Below are 20,184 nucleotides of genomic sequence, written 5' to 3' on the forward strand. Positions count from 1 at the left end.
TTTTGGGACTTTTCTGTTTATACATATACTATGACTTATTTTTTTACGTACTATACTATAACTTTTTTAGACATACTCATGACTTTTTTTTTTACATATTATACTATGACTTTTTTCGACATAGTATAACATGACTCTTTTTCCTTTCTTTTGACATACAATACCCTGACTTTTTTGTCTTTTCGACATGCTATATACTATATTATAAATTTTATGACTTTTCGACCCTTTTTAGAAAGGTTGATTAAGCAGTGCATGATAGTTTCAGAAGAATTAAAACTTGAAATACACAACAGAAGAGCGAGTTCAAAAAGTTCAGAAAAAAAAAAAAAAAAAAAAAAAGAGAAAACGGAAAGAGAGCAAGGTTTTTGTCAGGCACCCCAAATCTTTGAGCGCTCCACTGCTCCTCTATAGAGCGCTGGGAACACACACATGCACACAGTCAGCGGAGGAAACCTGGAGCATGCAGAGTTTGTGTTGCTTTGGACTCAAGCCGCTACCCTCCAGTGAACAAACACACACACACACACACACACACACACACACACACACACACACACACACACACACACACACACACACACACACACACACACACACACACACACACACACACCTTGTTAATCACATCTCTGACGGCAGACGCCCCTGCTGTCTGAAAGGCCAAAGGTCACCAAGATGAGTGTAGTGGGTGAGAGATAGACGGTGACAAGTTTATAATTAGTACGTCTTGTCTGAGGTTATGACAATGTTACTGCATCATTCCTCTGCAGGTTGTGGCTGTACAGTAAGTACATTTACTCAGCTACACCTTTGATGAGATGACTAGCTTAGCATAAAAAAAGACTGGAAACAGGGAATGTATAATATAGAACATATAATATAGCCATCAACAATTCGATTAGGTACACTAAAGTGACAAGAGGAAAGTTCATGAAATAAAAGTCAGGACAAAAGACTCAACAGTTTTACATTTATTTAATATTTGTCGTAACTGTATTAGTATTGGACTTTATTTTCATTCATTAGTGGTTGAATACAATAGCGTGTACAGTGCTCCTGTCTCAGGAAAGATTTCTGCTTTCAAAATACAAAACAAGTAGCAGCAACACGTGCGGCGTGAGGACTCTGGACACGGACGAACACGCAGGACTAGCAATGTTAGAGTGGTGGATCCAAAAGTTCTGTTACTTTGCTCATTACTGCCACCGTGTTCAAAAATAAGGCAATGGGCAATTCAGACTGCAGGATCTTGGTCAACTACGCAACTAAAACTAAAATATCTGAATGAGACCATTTACAAAACTTGTTATTTCTACAAACTGAAACAGATCAAATAACCCAGATGTGACTATGTTTAAATTTGAGACATTTTTGGTCGTGTCTCAATGTTTCTTAACAAATGTGCAGTGCATTTGCATGAGCTTTTTCCCCTCAAGATTGAGATTTATTAGTTCCGAGAAAAGAAGTTTCCTTGTAAATTACGAGATACAGACCTTGCTTTTACAAGAAAACAGGTCTAACTTAAAAATAAAAATAAAAAATAGACATTTCAGGTTGTAAAGCAGACGTTGATCATCGTCATTATTTCCAGTCTAAAAAATGAGCATTACTACGGACTACTACTTGAAAAAAAAGCTAATAACAGTGCGTAGCATTTTCATTTGTGTCACAGAAAAGGTAGAGTAACAAATAGACCTCCAGGAGAGTGTGAGATGAGTTTGAAAACTCTGGATGAAGCTAGTAAATGGACTTTGAGTTAAGACTTTAGTTTTTCAGACCTCCGACAGTTCATTAACGGTCAGCGTCCAGCCTCCACACACCGGTGTTGCTGCTTTATTGGCAGGAAAATAAACACCAAATACAGCAAAGGCACATTCAGTTACGACGGCCCCATTCCCTTTACTAACACCTACAAATGATACACAGCTAAGGATGGATGAATAACCAACACACACACACACACAAATAATACATAAATGCGCACAATTTCACAGTGCCCGGCATGCACGAGTGAACACAAACACACGTGATGTCGCTCAGTAAATCAAACATGGCAACTGATCGAAAAGGAAGTGGAAGACTTAAAATTCCCTTCGGACTGTGGGTTTGCATCCCTTTATAAAGCGCCATGATTAACACACACACACAATCACACAAAATGCTGTAGTTTCCAACGCTATTATTGCACCCGAGTTCAAAAGCAACACAAAGAGCGAAAAGAGAGACCCATAATTAGCTCCGAAAAATGATCTAGTGTGAATGTCATTATGTGCTGTGCTTCTAAACAAACCTTTGTGTGTGTGTGTACAAGTCGCCAAAGAACACACACACACAGACACACACGCATACACACACACGCAGCTTGGCATATGTTTATGGAAGACATAAAAGTGTGTGTGCTTGGCATTAGTACAATGCTTTCTATACAAATTAGTCTCTTTCTAGGCAACTAGGCAGACAAAACTATATACTTTATGGCAGTTGCCAGATTGAGGCATTATGCCCGTTCCTTAAGACCCAGTTATTTATACATGAAGAGCAGAAAATGCTCGGGCAACAGGGTAATGAAAGTGGAGAAATGGGTTGCCATGTTTAGACAACCCCCCCCCCCCCTTCCCATTTAAAATCCCAAACACTCACTGTGCTTTCAGGCGTTAAGAAGAGGGGATATGGTTATCGGATCTGAGCATTCAAGTGTTCGCAGGCTGTGTATTAAGAGGGGAAAAGGTTGCCATGTTGCGTGCATATCCCCCTTTATTAGACAATACTGGAGGAACATTCGGTTCATTTGTCACTAATATCTATTCCCCCCCCCAGACCTAATGTTGATTTCAGTGCTTTTCTAGCTGTAATATGAAATCATCCTCTCTGATGTACATTCAAATACATTCTGTCATTGTGCCACAGTGGAGGAGAGCAATGTGGAAGACATTAAAAGTCGTCTGGGGGCAAGGAGAAACTAAATAAAAGGGGGATGAGAGCAGACTGCCTAACCAGCCACTTAGATTTTAGGAAAGGGAAATGGGAAGATTGTGGTACAAAGAATAAAATCTATCAAAACGGAGGTCCTACAAAAAAACAAAAACGTCATAGATTCTAGGAATCTACTGTTCCTCACAGCCAAAATTAACATGTTCCCACCCTGTACACCTACAAATGGGTCTTCCTCACTGTTCTTCCTAGTTTTTCTCCTTGCCACGTCATCTTAATGTGAATGTTTGCTTTGAGAGTCTGAACTGCTTGTCATTTTTTTGCTATTTTCTTAGGTGGTACCAGGTGATTCATTGTTGTTCTACTATTATTTGCTCCACTTTTCTTGATCTCCAAAAGGTCACAAATCTCACAAATAGACCGATAAGATAACGGAGAGCTTCTTTCTCTTCTTGTGTGCTTGGTAGTCCGGAAAACAGTGGCTTAGATTAACCAGTGACCTTGTTATCCAATGAGCTTGTTGCAGGTTTACACTGGCTGCTGTTGTTGGGCGTTGAAGATGACCAATAGGAACCGGCTGCGGTTGTGGGACGTTCAGTGGCGTCCAGCGAAGTTAAGGTGCACGGATGCGCCAACGGTTGCAGGGTTGAAAACCGATCGATGGGAGTCCGCTTTTTCATCAGGGCTGCGGATGGTTGAATTCAGCCGATTGAAGATGCGTGGCTTGAGGCCGTGCTGGCCAATCAGGCGGCCCGCTCTAGGCGTGGTGCTGTGCGATGAGGTTGCGTAGCTGTTTGATGATGGTGTCGATGAGTTTCTGCCTGTCTCGGTCCGTCTTCCTGAACTGGGCAAAGACGTTGTTTTTTCTGCTCGTCTCCCTCATCCTGGAGATGAAGAGACGAAAAGAAAGGACAGGTGATAACACAGGGGATGCAGAAAGGAGCAGGGTGAGGAGGAGGGAGAAGATGGGATTATGAAAAAGAAAAGAAAAAGAGGAAATTAAAGAGGATAAAGACAAAAAAGCGGTCTGTTTTAGTATTTCATTTCACATTCTCTACGTTTAAAATGCCGCAAGTACAACAATACGCACTGAGTAGGTCATTTAATGCATTCCAGAAAACACACAAGTGCATAATTTGGTCGAGCATGCTCAGTAGAGACACACACATCTAGCTACAGTCACCTGTTTAATGGTTTTTGATTATTTGGACACTGATGGTTGAGAATTGGATTTCTATTATCTATGAATAATGAAAATTAAGATGGGGTATGGACAAAAAAAAAAAAAGTTCTTAACTTCTTCCTACCCCTTTTGAACGTGAACAATATTATTTGGGTTGCTTATTTGTTGCTTATGTTTTACTTTTTTTTATTGCTTATAAGTTTGACCTTGTATTTTAAAATGTAAACAAAAATGGACAAAAAAAAAAAAAGAAAAGAAAAGAAGAACATTTTAAAGTGTGCTCAGTGTCACATGAGACAGTGTGTGCGTTTTGATGCAGAACGCTGCACTGTTATGGACCTCCAGGAAGTTCAGGGAGCCAGCAGACCAGACAAGCCCCAGCAGGGTGCTTCCTCCTGGGCACAGATGGACCACCGGGCCTGGGCCCTCTGGTGCACTGGAGAGGAAACACTGACCCTGAAGGACGGTCGACCGGACTGTACTGAACTGAACAATGGACTGGATCGTACCACTTTTGGTGTGCGTCTTGCCTGAAGTCTTGAGAGTCGTGTACGAGCACGTACGGTATCTCTGGGTGAGAACTTTCACGGGACGTAATCCGCAAAAGTCAGATTAACACTTTTGGTTTGTGTGTATGTGCGTTTGGTTGCGTGTGTTTTTTCGTCACGCTATCTCCAGCGTTGTTGTGGCGATAACATTATCGTTAATGATGATAGGAATCAGTTTCATCACAACACCAGTTTATTTTTGTTATTTGTGATGAGGATGTGGGCGCTTTTAACCACCCTGAAGTATTATTACACACCCAAGATTATTTCTCCTTCTTGTTTGTACACGCTTTAGTATTTTTCTAGAAGTCTGTATACATGCCAGAATCCCGCACACGCACGCACACACACACACACACACACACACACACACACACACAACACACACACACACACACACACACACACACACACGCGATACTCACGGCTTAAATAACCTGTCAAAACATGACAGAGAGGACAGACAGGAGACAGAAAGAGCAGTTGAGATGGATGGTGCTTTCAAAAGTCAAGTACTGCTAGAATGACTGCTGAAAATAACTGTTTCCACTCCCCCCCCCCAACCTGGACCCTATTGTCCTATGTTTTTGTGTCTAAGTGAGTGATGGGAACACCAATCTTTGACATTGGTCCAGTATTAAGCGAGATCGCCGCAGCGGCGAAACAAGCTACAATGTAAGTTGATAGGGCAGTTGTGCAGCTTGTATTTACCTTCACAAAAGTGCTTGTTTTGCTACTGACAGGCTCAGATTAATATTCTTTTTTAAGATTATTTTTTGAGCTTGTCATGGCTTAAGGAGGTCGACCTTCCTGTTAAAAAGTAAGATCCTTTCTTTAAACATAAAAACATCCGAGAAATTGTGTTCGCTAAAGTCACCAGACTCTGTGGACATAAACAGTCATTTTAGCATCGTGAAATACACCACATTTAAAGTCGACAGAAACTAAATAAAACTGTGAAAAGACGTTTTGGGTCGTCTATCCACTGTTCCAACCATCACAACTGTAGTTTTGGTTGAAATAAAACACACTTTACTGATTTACATGTGAAAATATGTTGGCTCTATACACGCTAAAAGTATTGTTTTTTTAAATGGAGTCTGGTAGGATTAGCGCTAGCGACTTCAGAGCTGTTTCTGGTTAAACAGAAAGGTCTCAGAGAGGTTTTAAAGGTCTATATCTGAAGGGATCATTTCCATCATGTTGTCAGACACTTAGAATATTAATCCTAGCCTGTCAGTGGCAAGAACAGCCCTTTTAGTGGACAAAATTGACGATGCACATTTGCCTCATAGGGTTACATTACATTACAGCAGCTGCCGGTTACGGTGTTCACGCTTAATACTGGACCAATGTCAAAGATTGTTGTTCCAGGTTGAAAAAAACGCTAGTTACCCTTTAAGCTAACCACATCCTGGCTTTAGCTCCGTACTTAAGGCACAGACATGAGAGTAATATTAATTTCCTCATCTAACTCTCTAAAAGAAAGCCAATTAGCATATTTCGGGAAAAAAAAAAGGTTGAACTATTCCTTTAATATGAAGTTTATTGAGTTTATCTGTAATGAAATGTGCTATATAAATAAAATTGTGTGTTTTGTCCAAAACCTAAAGATATTCACTTTTTCAGTTATATAAAACAGAAAAAGAAAAATGGAACCAGAGGATGTTTTGCAGTTTTGTCAATAATCGGTTATCAAAATTGTTGAAGAAGAACGTTCTGTTGGCTCAAATAGCCGATTTACTGCCCCAGCTCTGTTTTAATGGATTAAAAAGGAGGAAATGAGGAGCGAAGGGGACAGATGGACAGATGGACCAGAATGAGGAAAAGCGTGGAAAAACAGCAGACGTGTGGATGAACGAAGGGCTCCTCACTTCTCTAGCAGGGCCAGTGCCGTGTGCGGGCTGACTCTCAGGTATTTGCAGGTTGGTTTTCCGTAGTCAGCCAGGTAGGTCGTCCAATCCCACTGGGTGAACAGTTCCAGTAACTAGATAAAGGAAAACAAGTAAAGAGAGAGAGAGAGAGAGAGAGAGAGAGAGAGAGAGAGAGAGAGAGAGAGAGAGAGAGATTTAAGGCTGTTGACTCATAGCAACACCCCCATTTTTGGGGAGATTCAATGATCCGTTAAGCCGTGAGAACATAAACACCAACATCATCCGGCACACCGTTGGCTCCGACGGCCCACGCTAACGCATGTTGAGTAAGATTTGGTAACCAGTTTACAAAACAGGAACGTCTGAATTTGTAGCAGCTTCAAAGCTAATGAGCAACGGTAGGGGCAATGTGAAACGCTGAGACAGAATCTGGCAGTTGTGCGAAGGACACGAAACTATGACGCGATTAGGCCGCAAGATATGTGGAAAATATGCAATGACGCTCTTGATTATCGCGATAACGACAACACTTGCGATAAACAAACAGATGTCAACAGTCTTTACCAGCTACGTTTTAATGATGAAACCCAAAGACCACTAGTTTAAAAACCAGCTAAGAGTTACTAAGAACTTTGGGAAAACTGTACACACCGACACACACACACACACACAGATTTACAAATAGCGATCCTGATGTTTACGCCTAACAGATGTCCCAGAAATCTACTGTATTGCTCCATTTCAGGCCTTTTTGACCTGGACATATTCAGGTAAACAAACACACAGAAATGGAACAGAGGAGAGAAAGAGAATGAGTGATTGAGACTGAAGAAGATGGGGGGTGTGTGTGTGTGTGTAGTCTTCCTCTAAATGTCCACACATTTGGAACTGTTGTGCATGTGCCCTATACACACACACACGCACGCAGACAGACATGCAAACCTGTAAGCCTTCAGACATTCACACACCGTCTCTCCATCTCTGTCCGTAAAACACACACATACACGAGAGCAGGGAGCCCCAGTGAACTCTGGGTAACACCAAACACATAGAGATCCAGAGAGAGAAACCATATGTGAGCAAGGGATGAGAGAAGAGGAGGAGAGGGAGGGAGAGCAAAACCACATGTGGGGGAGAAAATGAGAGAGAGAGAGAGAGAGAGAGAGAGAGAGAGAGAGAGAGAGAGAGAGAGCGCGAGAGAGAGAGAGAGTGTAAAGATGGAAAGAGACACAGATGGAGAGAAATGGATAACAGCGCAGAGAGAGACGGGGCAAAGGAAGGGCAGACGAAGATGGATGGATAAGAGCGAGAGAAGGGGATGGACGAGTGTTGGGCGACGGAGGTGCGGCAGCGGGCAAACAGGAAGGAGCGAAGGGAGGACAGACGCCGTGGCTGACACGCTTTTAAATGTGGGAGAGGAATGATAGGATTCAGGAAGGTGGAGGAGGACGAGAAAAAAAAAAAAAAAAGCTGCAAATTTTGTCTCGTCATTTCATTCTTTTCTTAGTGTTAGAAATTTGCTGGGTTGTCCTACTGACTCAGCTGTCTGACCTGCAGCGCATCTGGTTGTTGAACAGGAAACAGAATGAGGGTCTATTTTACGCCACCGTTTGGGACGCGTTGGATTTGTGGCCCGTTAGGAGTGACCTGAACTTGAAAAAGAGCCTTTCGTGTCAGCTTTTTATAGACGGCCGACAGGCAAACCATTTGATTCAGATCTTTATTGTCGTTTTGGTGAAATCTGTATTTTAGTTCAATAAGAGTTACAGTCGTTCAAATCTTTTCACGGAGAGTATTGATACTATATGGCCCTATCTTGCACCCGGTGCAGCGCAGCGCAACGCAAAGCCCGACGCAAGTGTCTTTGCTAGTTTAAGGCCGACGCGGTTGTCAGTTTCCCCGTCCAGCACCCGCGTCGTTTAAATAGCAGTTGCACCTGCGCCCGTCTTTGCGTCCATGGGCGTGCTGGTCTTACAGGGAGGTGCGTTCAGGCGCATTCTGGGCGTATTGGTATCTTGAGGCAGCGGGAAGTGACCAACAAAAACCTGGTCTAAAGTCAGTAACGCAGCATTTCATTGTTATTTTAACAGGGAATTAGTAAAATGCGCCTAGGCTCGTGCACAGCGCGCTTGTTACACACACAGGGACGCGCAGCAGCACACAAACATGCAGAAGATTACAAATAACAATATGAGGGTGCAAATCCACCATATTTTTATAAAAACCAGCTAAGGTCACAGGGATTGTTCAGACTTTTTTGAAGTGTGGTTGTATGTGGTACTTATCCTGTTACCTATACTAGATCGCCTGCTGCCCTCAGTTTGGAGAAGCAGGCACGAGTGCCGACACTACCGAAGTTGTGTTAAAGCCGAGGGACTAAATGACTTAAATGGATGATGCAGATTTTGCACCAATTTAAAGAGTAAAGAGCTTTTTGCTTCAAGTCACCTCAAAGTATCCTTAGTGTTTTGTACGTTCACTGTAGCATTATTAAAACGGATGGTTCCAGCAAATCTGGCTTTGGAGTGAGAACGCAAGACAAATGTCTAATTTGGACTTCCTGATCTTTTCCTCCATCCCTCCCCTCCTTCTTCCCACACTTCCCTTCCTCCCTCTGGCCCTTTCACTTCTGTATACACCTCTCTCTCTCTCTCTCTCTCTCCTTTGTCCCCGACTTCACCCTTTGCTCGGCCGAGGTTTGACCCGCTAATCTGCCCGCATCAACAAGTACAAGCACACTCGCACAGGCTGCATGGAAACAGGCTCGCACATAAACAGGTACACACACACACACACACACACACACACACACACACACACACACACACAAATAAAGGCAGTTACATAACCCACAGATATCATCCGGCTGCAAGGTTACGGGAACTAATCTGTTAGTTAATTAGGTTCAGATATATGAGAATGTGTGTGTGTGTGTGTGTGTGTGAGAGAGAAAGGGAGGTAAATACAAGGTGCATGCCAGATAAAGATAGGTACTGTAGCTGTCTGTTTTAGAGGAAGTAACTCTGAAAAGGTGTGTTATCACTCACACACACACACACACACACACACACACACACACACACACACACACACACACACACACACACACACACACACACACACACACACACACACACACACACACACACACGGGAGGCAACAGAAACAAATGCTCCACAAAAAGAGTAGCGGAGAAAAGACAGAAAAGGGAGGAAGTGAAGAAGAGGAGAAGGAAAAAAAGGAAGGAGAGGAAAGAAGGTTTAATAGTGAAGGAGGAGAAGCAGAAAGTTGGAAAAGAAAGAAAGAGGTAAGTGAGTGGAGGAGGAGACGAGAGGTGATGATAGATTAAGGGGAAGAGGAGAAAAGAAGAGGAGATTAAAGACGAGGAAGAAAGGCGAAGAAAAGTTGAGGAGGAGAGAAGTAACGCAGAAGAAGAGAGGGGAAAAAGTGAAATGAAAGGAGATGAGAGGAGAGAAGGGAGAGGAGAGGAAAGAGAAGGCAGAAGGAGAGAGAAGAGGAAATTAGGAAGAGGCGAGATGAGATGAGGAGCAACGAGGGAAGAGCAAGAGACGGTGAGAGGAAACAAGGAGAAGGAATAGACAGAAAAGATAAAGGAGAGGAGAGAAAAGAAGAGATAAGGGAAGAAGAAGGGAAGAAAAGGGAGAAGAGAGAAGGACATTAGGAAGAGGACAGGTGACGATGAGGAGAGGTGAAAGACGACGAGAAAAGAGAGGGAGTGGAGGAGGAAAGATAACAGAAGAGGGAGAGGAGAGGTGAGGAGGAAAGAGAAGATAAAAGAGTGAGGGAGAAGAGATGAGGAGAGGGGGAAAGACAAAAGATGAGAGAAGGATAAGGGGAGAGGTGAGGTGATGAGACAAGAGAAGAGAAAAGCAGATAAGATAGATGAGGAGAAATTAAAGGAAAAAAAGAGACTGTGGGAAAAGCGAAGAGAATGCAAAGAAGAGTGGTGAGGAGTTGAGAGAACAAGAGAGGAGAAAGGAAAAGAAGAGAGGAGAAAGGAACGGAAAGAGGAGAAGAGACTAGATAAGAACAAGTAGAGGAGGGAGGGGAGATTTGGGTGAACTTGAGGTCAGTAGGTAAGTTTGGTTGGAGGAGCGAGGGAGGGAGGGAGGGTAAAAGCAGTAGGACAAGAAGGGAGGACAAGGGGAGGAGGAGGAGAGGCAGATAAGACTGATGAAAATGGAAAAGAGAAGTGAAAGAAAAATAGAAAAGGGAGAGCAAGGGCCTTCCAAAAAACGAGCCACACACGAGCCAGCAGGTCCTCCTGGCGCACGCATTCACACACACCTGACCCCCGATTCACCCCACACACACACACACACACACACACACACACACACACACACGGAGAGAAAACGGCAGGTCTCTCTCCTCACCTCTCGCTGAACTTCTCCCTCCGTCTCGCTCCCCCTCTCTCACCTCGCCATGACCTCCCCCGCGCTATCGCTTCTGTCACACACACACACACACACACACACACACACACACACACACACACACACACACACACACACACACACACACACACACACACACACACACACACAGCTTCCTCTTATTCTTCTTCGCGGGATGTGATGTGTTACCCTCACATTTCTTGTTTGTTTTCTCTCTTTTCTCCTTTGCGAATGGCGTTCTCTCTCTCTCTCTCCCTCCCTCTGTCCATCCGTCTCTTCTTCTCCCCCCTCTTCTACCCCTCTCTCCCTTAACATTCAGTCAACCCCTCCTTTCATTCCTTCCCATCTTCCGTCCTCCATCGGTGTTTTCATCCCTCTTTATTTTACCCTCATTTTATATGTTCATTTTCTCATCTTCTCCATGTCAACTTCACGCCTTTTCATTTCTCAATCCTTCCTTTCTTTCTTCCCCTTGCTGCACTTCCCATACCTCTTGCTCTCCTCTTCTTCTCCTCCTCCTCCTCCTCCTCTGTATCGCCCTCCTTTTTTCCTTCAAATTTCCTCTTTGCATCAACTTTACTCCTTTTTCATTCCTACACCCTTCCTCTTTCATACTCCTCCATTTATCCCTCTTCTCCCTACATCTTTTCCTCTCATTTTACCTCCTCTACTTCTATTTCTTCCTTTCCCTTTTCCCCCCTCCGTTGACTCTTGGTCTCCTTGTCTTCCCCCTCTCTTTTTTTTTTTTCCCTCTCTTTTTTATTTCTACTCTTCTCATCCTCTCCATGTGAACATTACTCCTTCCTCCCAGCTTTCATCCCTCCATTCTCTCTATCTCTATCTGAACTCCCCTACTCTTCCTTCTCCTTTCTTTCTCCTTTTCAAGTCAACTTTACTCCCGCATCTTTCCATCCCTTCTTTCTTTCCCTCAGCATCTTGCTCTCCTGTCCTCCTCCCTCTCAGTGTTTAGTACTTAGACTTGTTAATGGTTATTCCGGCTGTGGGCAGGATTTATTTGTTTGGGACCGTCGGGGAATTGCCGTGTTCCCATTCCTAATGGTTAAATGTCAGGGTCACCCAGAATTCATCATGTTTACACACACACACACACACACACACACACACACACACACACACACACACACACACTTTGTGATTATGTAATGTTTCTGCTATGAAGCAAAGACATTTGTTACCCAACACTGTGAAAACCAGACCATTTATCTTTGAAGGAAAACGGTGGAAAATGTCGTTTCATAATTTAGATTAAGTAACAATTTCAAACTCTCTTCACGTGCATACTTTCACACTTCTTTGGGTAACACTTTTGAAGGTATCTACATAGGAGTGACATGACACTGTCATGAACACATGAACCCTAACCCTAACTTGTCATGACAAAAACCGAATGACACTTAATGACAGAAGCATTAGGTCATAAACGTTTATGACACGGTCATGACAATGTTATGTCACTCTTATGTAAGTCAACTAAAGTGTAACCCTTCTTTTTACACTCCATCATCATGTCTCCTTCGATCCATTCACCCACTCTTCTCACAGCTGTCTGAGCTGTCCATCGCCTCCTGAATTTGACAGGCTCGGGGGTCAAAGGTCACTAAAAGTAGGGAAAGTGGATTTGATCAAGATATCTGAATGAAAATGGGTTCTATGGGTACACACAGGTCCTTCCTTTACAGACATGCCCACTTAATGTGTATGTTATATATATATTTTCACCTATTCTAAAAATGCATAACCTAAAAATTTCAGTCAGTCTTGATATTACATGAATTGGGAATGACTGGAAAAAGTGAGACTAGGATAGATTATCCTAGGATCTAGGATAATCACAACCTCATGAAACTTTACAACCACAAAGTAAAGCCCGAGGGCATTCAGAGGATGTACAGCTTTCCTAGATATATTGATGATAAAAGGGGTTTCTGAGCAGTTTCCAGAACAGACAGTTCTCTTCCAAAAGTTTTTGATACCGAATCACAGGGTTTTTCGATGGTGTTCCTTAAGGTCTTGGTGTCTTAATGTGGTATTTTGGAAGGATTTTGGACCATTTCTATCAATTCTCAAGTGGTCAAAAATGGTTATATTTTGCACCAAATCTGTGTAGAAAAAAAAGCGACTTTGAGTCTTTGAAAAGTGCTATATAAATTCAATTTATTATTATTATTAAATCCCAAAACTACTGCAACAACTGGGATAAAAGAGCATGAGAATGACCATCATATTTTTCTAAAGCCCTTATACACTCTCAACTTAAAAAAGCATAACCGAAACACAATGTTTATTACAGATTTATGACTAGAAAAACTTGACACTGTGCTGAGCTGCAACTCAAATTATTCTTCAGGTTCCCAGCGTTGAAATGAGGTATACCACTTTTATGTGGCATGTACGGTTGACCTTCTTTCTAACCCTAAAGATCCCCCATCCTCTTTAAAAAAGACCAGTGGTGGAAGAAGTACTCAGATCCTTTACTTAAGTAAAAGTACCAACACCATTCTGTAAAATGACTCCGCTACAAGTAAAAGTCCTGCATTGAAAATGTTACTTAAGTAAAAGTATGTAAGAATCATCAGGAAACTGTACTTAAAGTAATAAAAGTAAAAATCCTCCCATTTGAGAAAATGGAAACGATCCTAACGGTTGTGTGTTTAATGGTCCAAGCTGGAACCAGAGACCCTTCTTCTTGATAAATTCCGACTAACTGATTATCAGAATTGACGTCAATCAACATACATTTCAGCGCTAATACTTTCGTATAAAAATACTCCTCACAAACAACCGATCCCACGTGAGGAAGCCCGGTTAGAAACAAGCGTGGTCCGTCTCAGCTGCGATTTCACACTTAACCCCAAAGTCAGCCCTTGACCCCTGAAAGCAAGAGGTCAAAGGTGAAATTCAGAGGTTATCGGGCGACACAGACCGGCTATGGTGCTCCCAATACCTGCCTCAACTTTTACTTTAGCTCCAACAACTTTACTTACTACGTTACTTTCTCACACTTACTGCTTCATCTTCAGTTTAACTGTATTCTTACAAAACTGTAGAGGCCCTCCATTAGTTCTCACAGCTACCACCCACAAACTTGTACCCTGCAGCTTGAACAGTATCACTCCATCTTGAACTATGAGTGGAATAAAGTAGGCTTGGATGTTATCGCTTCGCAACAGGGAATTCCCTTTTCTTTCTCACCGGAGGGCCAAAACATTAAATGAAAACCAAAAAGCTTGTATCTTTGTACATCTGCCTGCAGCCTCGTTTCAGACGACCGCAGCGCGCTGCTGCCAGTAACCACAATACAGCGCGAGCTCCACTGTTATCCCCCCTTCAATGTGCATACTGTACTTTATTAATCCACAGTGGGTCCACCGCGCGTCACATGCAGGGTAATAAAATACAGCGAAGAAAAGTTACAATCATGAGACTTCATCGCTCCCTGTAGGGAAGTCATCGTTTGTGTCGCTCCCCCACACAGAGAGGTCAAAGGTCGGCTACAGAACAGCGCAGCCTGAGCCTGCTCAACGGCACTTAAGCAGGCTAGATGGCATACAGGAGCGTTCTGGATCGGTTATTTAGACATATAGATAGGTTAAAGGGATCGTTCGGATCTTTGAAGCGGGCGGGAGTACAGACAGAGAAGGTAAACGATGTACTGCTGTGGACGGGGGAAGCAGCTAAACGTATTTTGGACCCTAAAAAAAAATATACCGATTATCAGTTTAAGTGTACGCTACATTTAGAATATTTTCACCGCTTTACCTTGCTGTCAGACGGCCCTTTCCGGCGGGGAACTTTCACCTCATACCTTTCCTGTAACTTCCTCAAGAAGGCTGGACGCCGGAACACATTTAAGTGAGGTTTTTGAATCTTATTCTAGTTAGAATGTGCCAGATGTAAAGGCATTTTTTGGGGTGGGTAGATGGGGGATGACATGCAGCAAAGGGCCGCAGGTCGGATTCGAACCCGGGCCGCTGCAAGGGACTCAGCCTACATGGGGCGCACGCTCTACTGGGTGAGCTAGAGGTCGCCCCCGAAGACGAGTTCCTTCGATTTCTTTCTTGATGCTCAGGGAACTGGAGCCGTTATCCCTGCTCTCTTCAAAGCCATCAGACTCCTTTGACAAAAACAGCGATTTTACATCAGAACACGGGAGTTGCTGCTCTACTGCTGCCTTGATTGGTTAGTTAGTTAGTGTTATTGTGGTGACTTTGGCGTTTTAAAGGGTTAGTTTGGATTCACCAAAGTCCCACAATAACACAGCGCTGTACATGGTCCTGGCCATCAGACAATACGTTTGGGTATGGGGCATATCTGTAGCAGGAGGGTTAAAGTGAGATTGGTGCATCCCTAGTTACTTTTCACCGACACCATAAAGTCTCTGTGCACTGTTTAAAAAAAGTCACCAAACCCTATTTGGAAAGAGTGAACGAGAACATGGCTCTAAAACTACGTAGTTACATTCCTCTCTGAACTCTAAGCTACCTTACTTGCATAACTAACTTGTTCTCTTTCTTCTGCTTTGCCTCTTCCTTTCTCTCTCTTACCCTCCCCATCTTTGTCACACATACTCTTTTGTCTCTCACCTCTTTCCCTTCCCCGTCCTCACCCCTCTCTCTCTCTCTCTCCCTCACCAGTGACAGAAAAGTTGTGCGTCCCCTTAAAAAAAAGTGACAGGGCTGAAATGGAACTGAGAAAAACAAAACAAAATTGGGAATAGAGTGCCGGTGGTTCAACCAGGGGTCTGTGCTGTCAATTAGACACTACACAGATGGAGAGCGGGCGAGTGAGAGACATAGACGGACAGAGACGGATTGGGAGAGAGAGAGAGAATGAGAGGAGGTAAATGAGAGGGAAATATTACAGAACTGCAGGAGGAAAAAAAAGGGAAAGGAGGGAGTGAAGGAGGTCAGGCTGAGGGTAACTAGATGTTACGGAGGAAGAACGAGTGAGTCAGGAACGGGGAGACGATAAACGAGTGCAGGCTGAAGTCAGAGGGGCCTGCTGGGAGCTGCTCTGTGCGCTGATAAAGCAAATAAAGACAGAATACTCCAAAACAAACAGGGCAAGAAAAACAGCTCCGCTCGGAGCTCAATTTAAATCCAAGCACTTTTTAAAAAGGTCAATTTGGCCTCGGCCACTTTTTTTTAAGTCAATTTGGGCCCAGACACTTTTTAGAGGTTAATTCTGGGCCGGGAGTTCATTTTGGGTTCATCCACTTTTCAGACTTCACTTTGGTAAAAGCTTTAACCGCTAAGGTCTGATTTTGATTACATTCCTTTGCAAAAAAGGCAAATTAGATTAAATCTTTTTTTGTGTCATTATTTTTGGATCAAACAACATTTTTTATGTGCATTCAATTACTTTTTAACTTAATTTAGGTCAACGTTTTCTGGGCACTTTTTAAATGTCAATAAAGACTGATAAACCACTGATTTAGGAACTCAAATTCGCCCCTCCAACATTCGCTGAAAAAGACGAGAAATGAACAATCAATCAACAAAGGACTTCCGACAAGGAATTTAATGTTTTCTGTTCTGTCTGTCAGCAGGATTACGAAAAACCTACTGGCCAGAATGTCATGAAAGGGTGTAGCATGGGCCAAGGAAGAACCCATACAATTTTGGAGTGGATCCAAATCACGGGGCAGATACACAAATTATTTATCACATTCGGTAACACTGCGATAGAGGGCGCGGCCTTGGCAAAGATCTGTGCCATCAAGGGGGTAAGCGAGCATCCGGAAAAGCGTACCTCCTATGGGGGAGATTCTGAGGCTAACAAGCCATCACCTTCCGTTAGCATTCCATAGACTCCCATTCATTTTGACGTCACTTTGACAGCGAATAACTTTACATCTGAAGCGTTTAAAGACTCTATTTGTCCGTTGTTCATTTCTAAAGAAACACGACAATGTATAAAAGGCTCCATTACCTTTTATCTCACGTTATGGCTCCGTAGCAGACAGTTTTATAAAAATAGGCTAACGATTGTGTCATAACCACGCGACTTTCTGTCGCACAGTAGAGGAATTACCGTACAGTACAGGAGAAGTTCGCAGGCAATCGGTGGGGACGTGTAGGCATACAGTCAAGGGAGAAGCACATAGAGAGTCCATGAAAGCATCGGAACAAAATATTCCAGCAACGTTTTGCTCCTGCGCCTACGCTCATGGACAGCTCCTACTCACGCTCTCCGTCTCTGCAAGATTGGGAATGATTGAGATTTCTCGGGGCACAGCTACCGGAAGACTTACAACTTTCAGACAGGTTGCTCACGTCCTCAAGCTCAGTTTGAGGCTGCTCAGTAACGCTCAGCCATCACCGGAAAAGTGCTTGTAATTGACTGGTCTCAGGTTGAAGTCTATGGCATCGATGTGTCCATTTCTTTTACTGTCTACGTGCGCTATGCGAGTGCCCTTCTAGTTTTTACAATTGCTTAGCTTTAAAAGGGTCACAAGCCAAAAAAAAAAGGTTGATTAAATCTCAGATACGCACACATTAAAGAACCAGCGTGTAGGATTTAGCGGCAACTAGCAGTGAGGTCGCAGATGGTAACCAACTGAACAGCCCTTCCTTTCCAAGCGTGTAGGAGAACCTACAGTGGCCTTCGGTTAACGTAAAAACGCGAAAGGCCCTCTCTACAGTCCGTGTTTGGTTTGTGCGTTCTGGGCTACTGTAAAAACATGGTGCTACAACACGTAGATGCAGATATGAATGGCTCATTTGAAGGAAAACACGGCAATTCTTAGTTTTAAGTAATTATACAGGAATAAAAAAAATATATATTCCATTTCTGCCAATACATCCCCCTAAATACCCAACGCTGCTACTGCTCCTTTAACTAAAAATTCCAAATAACATCTGTTGCCTCAAACTGCTCTTCAAACAATTATTTGTCCACTGCAGGCTAAAAATCTAATTTGCAGCCACGGAAAAATGAGACACTGAAGTTTTTCACAACATTTTCACTTCAGCTTGAAATGAAACACATCTCTCACTCTCTCTCTCTCCGTGTCCTCCACAACCCCAAAACAGGAAACAGTTGAAAGGTGAGAGCTGTTTAAGAGTCGACACTTTTTGTGGTTTGACCATGGAATGACCACAAAGTCACACACACACACACACACACACACACACACACACACACACACACACACACACACACACACAGGAAGGGGTGTAGATGCAGGTCGTATCGGGGAGACTGACGGAGAGGTCAAGACTGATAACAGAACAATGACCTGACCCCGGTCACTGCACGGTCACTGTATGTGTGTGTGTGTGTGTGTGTGTGTTGTATAAAAGTATGTATGACCGACGGTCATTATTTTGTGTGACAGAAGACGTGATGCATGTCTGAGAGAGGAAGATGTGTTTCTGGCTGTTTGATTACACGAGCCAAAGATATTTATCAATGTGTGTGAGAGATCGATGACTGCGCGAGAGTGACTTTGAACTACCCATTTCACACTCCTGACCACTACTTGACCATTGGTCGGAAATAGCGAACCGCCGCTCCCTATCCCGTCCAATCAGGTCGCTGAATGGTCGTGTTGCCGTGACCACTGCCTGACCTGCTGTCACGCTGATAAGGCCGGCCACAGACAGGACAGGAAGTTGAGACAGGGGCCGAGAAGCGCACGCACACGCGCGCGCGCGCACACACACACACACACACACACACACACACACACACACAAGTAATAGTTTGAACTGATAAATCCGCAGATATGGACACAAATATTTTTTGCAGCGACTTTTTGTTGTTGCTGTGTTATCTTGAGCACAGCAGGATCACCGACTGCTTTATTACACTACACACACACCCTGCTGTGCATGTGTGTGTGTGAAGCAGACAGGTAGGTAGAGGGGTGTGTGTTGTGTGTGTGTGTGTGTGTGTGTGTGTGTGTGTGTGTGTGTGTGTGTGTAGGTAGCCGACAAACAGTATTTGTGGAAGAATGTGCATGTGTGATCAGATAAGATGTTTTGGGGGTCGGACGGTGAGTTCTCACCCCTCCCTGGCACCAATACTTATCCCACTGACCTTACACTGCACCCATTTTAAGTTGTGTGTGTGTGTGTGTGCGTGCGTGCGTGTGTGTGTGTGTGTAAACCCTCGTTTTGTGCTCTGTGTGTTTGACGGAGACATCAGCCTCCATGACGCCTAGTAATCACACTTTAAGGGGAAGAGGAAGAAGTAGAAATTAGAGGAAGAGGAGAGTTAGATGAGAATATCGGAGAGGCGGAAGAGGGGGTGAGGGGGAAGACTAAAGACTTCGACATAAAGTACAATTCATAAAAGATATATTCTACATCAAGAAATAAAAGTCAAAGGCAAGTCAACCTTTTCTTTTCCTCTCTACTACATTAACACTCATTATTATTATTGATATTATTATCATAGCCACTTTAAATGGCTCATTTGCATTTTCTCCACATTTTATTTTTACTTTTGTGGGTACACAAATTTGGTGAAATATTTGCTTTTTTTTTCTCCTTTCTATCTTCACTCTTACTTGATATGCATGTGTGTGCACATGCTGTGCTGTTATGAAGTATACGAAACCACTGAAAGACATTGTTTCTACCGTTTTTGTTCACAATTAAAAGAAAAAAAAAAATCACCATGTGCACACAAAACGGTATTATCCAGTGCAACACTAATCAGAGCACTCCATGATTTGTTACATCACGAAGGAGTTAACTACAACACCGGCGACAGTTTGAAGTTCCTATTTTACAATAAAAAAAAACAAAAAAAAGTGGCCAAGTAGAGTTTGAACTCTATCAGGTCACACAGGAAACGGGAGGAGAGAAACAGGCCGGCGGGGGTGGGGTGGGGGACACGGTACGAATCCTCGGCCAGGCTTGAACGCGGGACGTCGCCGCGGTTGCGTAGTTACACGGTGCGTCTCTCAGACTGCTCGGCCGCCAGGATGCTTCATGCACCGCCGTTTTTTAACAGCAGTTTGGGGTTTCTACGCCACGAACGTTTGTGCGCACGAGTGTCCATGAAAAGCAAACCAAAAAGCGTTTCTGCGAACTGTTGTGTCCAACCGTTGTTTGTGTGTGTGTGTGTGTGTCTCTCTCTCTCTCTCTCCCGCTCTTCCAATAGATCGGCGGGCGAGCATTTAGATGTCTGTCTGCTGCTCATCCTCCCTTCGCCCTTCTTTCTTCTCCGCTCATCCCGCTCTTTCACCCCGCTCT

At 43.5% G+C, this 20,184-nt stretch overlaps 1 protein-coding gene across 3 annotated transcripts in view; it reads right to left on the minus strand.

Annotated features, from left to right (window-relative positions):
* Positions 1 to 959: 959 nt before the first annotated feature.
* exoc6b (exocyst complex component 6B) overlaps positions 960 to 20,184 on the minus strand; it is a 133,224-nt gene continuing 113,999 nt past the window's right edge. For all 3 annotated transcript variants that reach the window (XM_039821573.1, XM_039821572.1, XM_039821570.1), the window contains 2 exons: positions 6,540 to 6,652; positions 960 to 3,818 (listed from right to left, as the gene is read on the minus strand). In XM_039821573.1, the coding sequence (XP_039677507.1) occupies positions 3,692 to 3,818; positions 6,540 to 6,652 (240 nt within the window). In that variant the 3' untranslated portion in view covers positions 960 to 3,691. The remainder of the gene's footprint in view (positions 3,819 to 6,539; positions 6,653 to 20,184) is intronic.

This window comes from Perca fluviatilis, chromosome 14 (assembly GCF_010015445.1).
Source record: "Perca fluviatilis chromosome 14, GENO_Pfluv_1.0, whole genome shotgun sequence".
NCBI lineage: Eukaryota > Metazoa > Chordata > Actinopteri > Perciformes > Percidae > Perca > Perca fluviatilis.